The sequence below is a fragment of the Chlamydotis macqueenii genome, chromosome 3 (genome assembly GCF_036417535.1).
Source record: "Chlamydotis macqueenii isolate bChlMac1 chromosome 3, bChlMac1.mat, whole genome shotgun sequence".
NCBI lineage: Eukaryota > Metazoa > Chordata > Aves > Otidiformes > Otididae > Chlamydotis > Chlamydotis macqueenii.
Window position 1 is genome coordinate 123,485,002 of NC_141558.1, and position 8,978 is coordinate 123,493,979.

The 8,978-nt window shown below is 44.1% G+C and overlaps 1 protein-coding gene across 2 annotated transcripts in view; it reads right to left on the reverse strand.

Moving 5' to 3' along the window:
• REL (REL proto-oncogene, NF-kB subunit) overlaps positions 1-8,751 on the reverse strand; it is a 31,780-nt gene extending 23,029 nt beyond the window's left edge. The window contains exons 1-2 of one of the 2 annotated variants that reach the window (XM_086744033.1): positions 8,609-8,751; positions 3,158-3,300 (exon numbers count right to left, since the gene is read on the reverse strand). In XM_086744033.1, coding sequence (XP_086600159.1) covers positions 3,158-3,300; positions 8,609-8,615 — 150 coding nt within the window. In that variant the 5' untranslated portion in view covers positions 8,616-8,751. Of the gene's footprint in view, positions 1-3,157; positions 3,301-8,608 lie in introns of those variants that run through there. The other variant, XM_086744034.1, reaches the window with a different exon arrangement.
• Between the last annotated feature and the right edge of the window lie 227 nt (positions 8,752-8,978).

The window sequence follows — 8,978 nt, forward strand, 5'->3', positions numbered from 1 at the left end:
TGAGATGTTTTCTACATTTTAGATACCAGGGCTAGTAAAGTCCCCACACATAACAGAAAATACATCTTATCCCAAAATACTCTACGGAAGAAACACCATAGCTAAGAAAATGGCATTATTGCCTCACAAAAGCTAGGAGACTACTCAGTTGTGTTCATTCCATTTCATTTCTGTTCCCTACTGCAAGAATGGGAAGGAAGTCTGAAAGGCTCTATAGAATTTTTTTTTTTTTTTTTAATTTATCCCTGTGCAAAAAGGTAACACAGACCTGAGACTAAAACAGCTTGTAATGCTGTAAGGACAAATGTAACAGGACATATTTAATTATCCTATCTAGCCTTAAAATTAAAGATGCAAAATTCTATGTAGGTGACCACAAACAAATGCTTATTGAAAGATAGGTCTAGCTCCAAAGATCTTAGGAAAAAGATCCTAAAGCCTCAGGGATAAGAACATCAAGTAGGGAAAAAGGATCTTAACAGACATAGCATAACATAATCCTAATGAAGTCCCTTTTTGGTTTTTTTTTTTTATTAGTTCTCAGATGAATATTCAATCTTATATTCAAGAAGGGGACACTGAATTCTCAAGTTCACAGCAGTCACCAGCCTAATTCAACACACATCTCTCAAGTACATAAAAGTTCTCCTTCATGCTGATGGCTACAAGTCACCAATGGTTGCGTGGGTGAGTGTTAAAAAAAAAAAAAAAAACAAACCCACCACCAAACCCAAAACCAGGTTGGCCTAAATTGTTTGAAGCATAACAACTTGAAAGTAAATACAAGACTTGCTCAGAGGTGAGCTCTTCTCCTCCACTTCCCCTGCCCTGTAACTAACTGTTCATCTCCTCCTTCAGACCTTTCCTTCTTCCTCCTGACACTCCAAGGATACATCATCTATCCTTTTCGGCTCACACCTCAACCTTTTGACTTGACCTGTGCTCTTCTAGCTTCCATCATCTGTTAGCTTCTTCAGCCTCCCATCTGGCTCCTTTCTCAGCCTTCATACAAGCCACTTTCTGCCCTTAATATGAAGCCTCCACCACTCCTTCACCTTCTTCAACTATTACATCATTTCTCCCTCATTTCAGACCCAGTCCCTTGAACCTGAAGCCTGATCTAGCCACTTTTGATTCTCCAGTTCCTCCTTGATGTTCTTCATCATAACCCGCATCACGAAATCTAATCTCTTCCTGGCCGATCTGTTCTCATCCTCACTGATGTTTCCATCTCTAGAGGGGACTCCCCTAGCAGCTAATCAGCACTAAAGCCTCCTACGGGCTTTAGGGAGGCAGGAATTCACCTAGAAATCACCTGCTATCGGTAGCAATCAGCTCTGTCATCAAGAGTCACCTTTAAAAAAGAACAAACTTCGCCAGGATCGCACGGTCACCTACCATGTCCCATCTCCCCTTTGGGTCCTGGCTGCCCTTCACGTGCAGCACAGTCCAGGCTAAGAGTCCAGATCCTTTTTCCCTACTTGATGCTCTTATCCCTGAGGCTTTAGGATCTTTTTCCTAAGATCTTTGGAGCTAGACCTATCTTTCAATAAGCATTTGTTTGTGGTCACCTACATAGAATTTTGCATCTTTAATTTTAAGGCTAGATAGGATAATTAAATATGTCCTGTTACATTTGTCCTTACAGCATTACAAGCTGTTTTAGTCTCAGGTCTGTGTTACCTTTTTGCACAGGGATAAATTAAAAAAAAAAAAAAGTCCTGCCACAGCCATAGGCTGAGAGCCTGTGAAAGCATTTACTCTCACCAGCAGCCTACGGAGTTCCTTGTTCAGCTGGCAGAGTGCTGAAAAAAGGAGAGTCTGGCAAGATCTCGATTTCCTGCGTGCCTTAATTAAATCTGGCACTGTGACAGTCAAGGGAAGGACCTTCTTGTTTGTTTCTTCCCTTAGGATTTCTGGCTTTAGGGCCAGACCAGTTTATACAGTTGCTTCATGTAGCAGAGGCTCAATCTGCTGCTCAACCCATGACTATCAAGACTGTCTTTCACAAACTCTCCCTCTTCTTAAAGAGCCTTTATGCCTCAGCCTAAAACATCTCATTTTTCAGATTTCACATCCCCTGTATCTGCTCTTTTTCTACTGTGATTCCAGAGACTATCTTTGGCTCCACTTTTTTTTTTTTTTTTAAATACTCGCACACACTGCAAACACAGATACACAGCTTCTGTTCCTGGTCACTGTCATGTACTTCAAGATAGCACGTACTCCTAATTTCCCCTTTATATTTGAGCTTTCTTCTCTAGTCTCATCTCTGAGAGATTTTCTCCCATTTGAAAGAGATCAAGGAAACACTAGCAATTTAAATTTAAAATAGGAAACCAGAAATTCTTCTCCCTTATCCTACCTGTCCAGGGTCTTTGATACATCCTTTGTCCCACACGTAAAAACTACCACCAAAGTGCTTCCGTTCCACCTCTGCTCTCTGTATTTTTGTCCCTGCTCTGATCATAGCTGCTAGTGCTACTCTGAATCCCTTCATTCTGGATTTCCCAACCCATCCATAATGCAACCCCCCAACTCGTCTTCATTGCAGGTGCTCTGACCACATAATTCCCCTTTCTCAGCTCGTTTTTAAATTCTGTATCCCCTTCTGACTTCACATGCTTCATGGTAGTTTCTTTTGCAGAGCCTAATCACTGAATCACTGGCTCTAAGTCACTTTCTTACTTTCCTCACTTGTACCGAGCACCTTCTTTCATGTTGCGCCCAGTAGTTTTTCAAAGCCTTCTCAAATTTTGTAGGTAAACTCCTTCAAAGCTCTCCCAAAATTCATGCTGCAGTCCAAGAGTAAAAACAAACCCAAGTCACTTAACTAAGAAACCAGAACAAATGTGCATAAAGAAAAAAAGCTAATAATGAATGGTTCCCAGACAATGAGTAACTTCACCGAGTTCCCTCTCTACTGGCAGTTTGTCAACTACCTGTGCACCTTCTCCTCTTATAAATTTGAAACAAAAATCTTTAATGACTAGAAGCAAGGAACTCTTTTTTTTTTCCACTCTGTCGCAACTATATTTGCATGCCAAGGAAAGAATAACAGAACGCGAAATGAGAAGCATTTTATTTACTGCACCGAGTCCAACGCACAGCTACAGCACAATGTTAATGGTAATTCACGGATAAAAGTGGTATTTACCTGTATGGAAGGGAACGTCTTATTGTTTTCAGTACTGTGCTCTCCTGGAATGCTTCCTGCTGATCTTCCCTCACATTTGTATCTGAAACGCATGCCCCTTTGCCTGGGTTGTTCGAATATTTCAATGTAGGGCTCAGGGCCACCTTAAAACCAAAGCAAAACATTTTCAACGTTAGTACACAGTAGAGCTTAACAAGCAGCAGAAGGTGTAAGAATTAGAAGATCTAGACTCTTTTATTGATATTCTCATCCTTCCACTTGGTCTTCCTTCTCAGACAGTCTATTCTTCTTCTGTACGCACACACGCTCCGAAGATGGGGGACAAGAGCAGAGATTTTAAATGAAGCCTCAGGGATCAATGCCCTCTAAGTAATTAGCACAGGACGCCAGCCCCTCCATCTCACCTAGAACTTAGCCTCTTTTACCCATTACAGAGTATGCGTCTGATGAAAGAGGATCGTATTCAACAGAAAACAAATCAATATTTTGAGAGAATGCTTGGTATTTTTAATTATAATACACTTTTAGGAATGGTTGTCCTCTCAAAGTATAAGTACTGTCAGTCCTATGTTCTCTTAAATGTCCTCTGAAAGTGAACATGTTTCCTCAGAATTGATTTGACTTAGTTCCTATTATAGTGAGGCAGAAACTATGCAAATTATGCAAAAAAAAACCCTACGGGGTTGAACAGCATCACTGTGGGCTCAGAAAATACCTGACTGCTGGTATCAAGTTCTACATCTTGAACTGCCCCCCACCCACAGGGTCAGCTTCTAGTTGCATTATCTGCCCAGAAAACAAAACCTCAGTAAAAGCTATCGGGCAGTTGTCAAAAAGAGGTTTTCAGGAAACACGAGTGACAGAGGAGAGTAAGAGACAGCACAGCTCTTAGATGGGGGGTTTAGAAAGACATTAGCTTAGCAAGAGCGTAAGTAGTTTTCAAGTGATGTTTTATTGCCAGACAGTAACAAGCCAGTTAATGTATCTCACGGAGAACATCAAACAGGACAGTCAATCAAACAGTGACAACAGTGGGATGGCATGTGAAAAACAAATCGCAGAGGCTAAGTAAATATTGTAGGAGTTGAATCATCACGGTGCTACACGACCAGAAGAACATAGCTTATGGAAATGTCTACTGAGCTCTCTGTCATCTTCATATAATAGCATCCTACTCAAGCAAGGTTCAGCATCACAAACAAACATGACAGCCAACATCCTGTGGCACAGCACTGAAAAAAAAGTGCTTGGACTTCAACATAATAAGCAAAACAGTTATTAAATATATTGAAAGTGCTAAAAGGGTAAAAGATCCCCTACTTCCTTTTGCCCAAGGTCCACAGCATATGAGTTTTGGCAAAGAGGTGGATTCCAATCTTAACTCCGTAATAAAAGCTTCTCTTTTGTTGCACCTACAATGACTGAGGTATACCTGCCAACAAGGCTTGAACCTTACGCCTCGGATTTGTCAATCACAAACATTTGCAGTGCCGCAGCAGTTCATACCAAAGCAGGAAAACATTATAACCTAAAAGATCAAGTAATTAAGAGAAGTAGAGAAGGGATGGAAAGAACTACACCTCCGAGATGTCACCTTGGTCTTACCTGAATGCACATTTCAGCTGTAACACACCTACAGACAGCTGTCAAACGGCAGTATGAGAAAGCAACTCTGCCGCTGGAGTTGTCTTCAACACCACGTGCCTACTCCAATCCTGAATGCCTTTTAAAAAGGCACAATGTGTTTCAACTCCAGGCTGTCTTTGGCAGCAAACATTTGAGAACTAAGGTTTAGGACTCTCTATGTTCCTTTCTAACAATTTATCAAAATGAAATATCTAAACTGATCACCTCTCATCAAGTAGATTTTAAATAATTTTCTGAAAACAGACTATAAGCTGTCACATTAAATACACATTAGCCGCTGCTCTAGGCGCAGTTACTTACAAAGATGGCATCTCTTCCAGATACTCCCCACATCTCACCTAACCCTCCTTTAGATAAGCTTTGCACATTTTCTCTTTCCGGATAATAAGTAAGTCCAGCAAAGGGGAGGGGGCGACAGGCATCGATAACAAAAAAGCCTAGAAGTGACGTAAAGCTGGTTTAAAAGAGAGTGCAGAAGTCTGAGCTCCTTACAAAACCAAGCTCACACTCCAGTGTATGGCTATTTAACTTTCAGACGTGAATTTACTCATGCCATTGTATTCATCGGGACAGTCCAGCGGACCAGACAACAGAGCATTTCTGCCAGCAGCGAGGAGAGACTGCTGCAGATCAGTCAGCCTCCCATTTCCATCATGTAATCGAGGAGAGGAAAGAACCTCACCTTTCCATGCCTACGTAACACAGTACGCCACAACTACAGGCACATATCCATCTACTAAATTAAAAAATCTATTTTAAATGTTATAATGACAAAATTGCAGTAAAGTGCCTACTAATCATCTTACTTTGGAGATGCACACGCTTACACGGCTGCTAACCAGACGCACGGTACACCCACATCCATTACGCCTTTGTCAAAACTAGCTAGAGCCTCACCGTTCGAAACTACTACAGAACACAACCACCTCAAGCCTTCAACACTCTGCTTGAACCAACGATTTCCCTTCATGCTCTATTAATACTCGCTTAAGAGGGCTTTTTTTCTCACCCATTAAGAGGACTTTATTTCAAAACTCTGGGCTCAGTGATCTTTACAGGGCTGTGGTTGAAAGAAATGTCATTGAAGGCAAAGCCACTGCTCAACGGCAGGTGTGTTTGTGGGAAAGTAAAGCTTAATGACACAGCAGCCCCCAGAGATTAAACGTGAAACGTCATTTTATCTTGGTTCTCTCTCGCCCTATTTACGAATCACGTTGTCATCTCTACCGTGATTATCGGTGTCATCACGTCTTGTGTAGAGAGGAAACGCACAAAAGCGTTTCGTGCAAACTAAAGGTATTATCAGCACTCTGCAGTGAAGTGGGGGGCTCTTCAGCATTCCCTGGTTTTGTAAATCAGCAACGTGCTCACGAAGTGGCAGGGTTTAACTGCTTCACAATCTGCTCTCACACACAGAGGTCTGTTGGCTCCCACACAGTTTGCTAAAGACCTGTCCTCTTCAGGTCTTGCCGGGCTTGTCAAACAACTATCAGCTCTGTCAAAAACAAACTCTCTTTCGCTAATTTTGGAAGATAAATGCATGGCTACTCACGCTACCTACCTGCCCAGAACACCTCAGAAAAGCATTTGAAATGGAAGAAAAGCAAAAATCTAGCTAATCCTTCATGTAAGTGCTTAAGAGTTTAATTTGCATTTGTAAATAATTTTGTCTACATAAAATTCTAGCAATAAAAACATTATGCTACATATCACAACCTGCCTCTTGTTCTCTTTGTTAGAAAATTTTTATTCCCCCCACGCCCTGAATACAACACTAAATAATCTAAAATAGAGGAGATGAAGCGTTTCAATTTCTTACACAAGGAAAACAGGTAAAAGCAGTGACAGCTCCAAGGGTTCAGCCAGCTTATACTCATTCAAGAAGCGAAGCTTGTTTTACTCGCATCTGTTTGTGAGCCACACAAAAAAAGGACAAGAGGACAATCCCAAAAACTCACACCACCACTTCCATCTCCGTGATGAGAAACCTGGGCCGGTTTAAAGTTTAACACTGCCTGTGCCATTAGGGAGGAAGCGTGACACAGCAAAGCGACAGCAGGATCAAGGGTTCGTACGTTTTGTCTTCTTCCTTTCCTCAAGGGAAGTAGGCTCTGGAGGGACTACACCACTTGCAATTTTCTTGCACAACTACGAGCGCCCCGTGAACAGGCTCTCCAGCAAGCTCTGCGTGTGAAGGCAAAGCCGCTGTGGGTCTTTGTGGAAGATGTGAAAGTATCACACGAAACCCTATGATCTGAGGTGACTGCAGCGAGACGCAGACGGGAGAAGCACTGCCTTCCAACTTTGATGGCGCTGCTCTGTACAGATCACTGGTGACCCGACATCCTTCACAGCAACAGCCATTTCTAAAAAGCAAGAGCAACAATCTATATGCTTACAACCTCCTGCAACACTTCAGGCAAAAAAAAAAAAGATGATGGTAGATTTGTAATATAGCACATTTTAGCTCAATCTAAAATAACCAAAAGCATACATTTTTATTTTAGAGAGCAGTAATCTGCCTAGGAATCCATAAACTGTACAGATTCTAACAGAGAGACAAAACTGCTCACGAACTTCCTCTTTACTATCGTGTTACATTACAGAACAGCAACCAAAAGAGAAAAAAAAAAAATGCCAACTACAAAAGCTAGTTAGTACCAGGAAGTTATGAACTTCCCCTACTGAAAAATTCCTTATCTAGTTCCTAATGAGACTGAAAATATAACCATAGATTAAGGAAAAAAAAGTGCTGCCCTGCTTCAGTTTTGCCATTCTAAAACACAACCTAACGTTTAAAAGATGCCTCCACACAAATCCAGTTGTTTTCTCTCTCTGTTGACTGTTAGCACACACATATATTTAACAGGAGTGAAAGTTCATACCTTGCTAAGTGGTAACAGAAAACACACACCCCTAAGTTTTGAGGGTGGAGACCATCTTTCCCTAGAAATGCTGTTCTAATTAATCCTGCCAAGTCTTAAATTTTCAGGGGTTTTTTTAAACCCTAAGAAAGATACCAGAGAGACACCTTCCGAAAGGATGACAAATCCGGTTTAATCCAGCCTAAAGAGACTTAATTGTGCTTTTTGCTGTAATTACTCAACGCATGATCCCTTATCTGCATTACTTTGCATTTATGCCACCTCTGTTTCATCTTCATTTGCATCCTCACAGGCCAAGTTCCTACGCGACCAGGATCCTGCTGAGCACCAAGAGTCCGCGGCCCGTCCGTGTCTCCAGCCCAGATACCAGACCCGTGCGTCTCAACGTTTCGATGACCGGATTTTAAGACTTGAAAGATCCATTTTTGAAAAGTTAACAGCCTTGGAAAGTCTTGTCGCCACTCATCTGAATAACCCCGTGATGTTTCTTCGTTAATTTTTCCTACGAGCAAGCTAGGCGGGCACGGATTTAATGGCACAAGCAGATGTCTGGATGGTGGAGCACAGGCATGTCACCCTTTTTTTCACAGTGTCACTCCCCTACTCCTGCCTGATGAAGTTTACAGACGGCAGAGGAGAAGCCAGCCATCCCTCGCAGCAGAAAAATAAGAACGAGACGACGCTTTTGGCGTTTCCCCCACCCCAGCCGAAGAAACGAAAGCGGCCGGGACAGGGAGGAAGGGCGGGTGGAGAGGAGGGGGGGGAGAGGCCCTGCTTCCCGCCGCCCTCCCCGCGCCTGCGACAGCGGCCCCGCGGGACCCGGGGACACTCGGGGGCCCCCCACCCCGTACCCCACAAACACAGGGGGCGACCCCCTTCCCCGCGTACCCCCCCCACACACACCCCCAACCCCGCTCACCGGCCATGCTGACAGCTCGGGCCCACTGCCGCCGCGGGGCTCCTCGCCCGCACGCCTCGGGACGGACGGACGGACGGACAGACAGACAGAAGGGGTGGCTCGCAGGGACGGCCGAGGCCCGACTCCCGCCCTGGCTGGCTGGGCCGCCGCGCCCCGCACGCCGCCCTTTTCAGGGGGAATTTCCCGCTGGGTGGGGCGGGCCCGCTCCTGGCCGCCGCCTCCCGCCCCCGCCCCGCCCGCAACCGGGGGCCGAAATCCGCACCCTTTCACCCCTCCCTCGCTCCAAACGCGGAGAGCCGCCGCTGGCGGGAGGAGGGCTGAGAGTTCGGGGAGGGGGACAGGGACGCCATGCTGGGAAAGGCTCTATCCT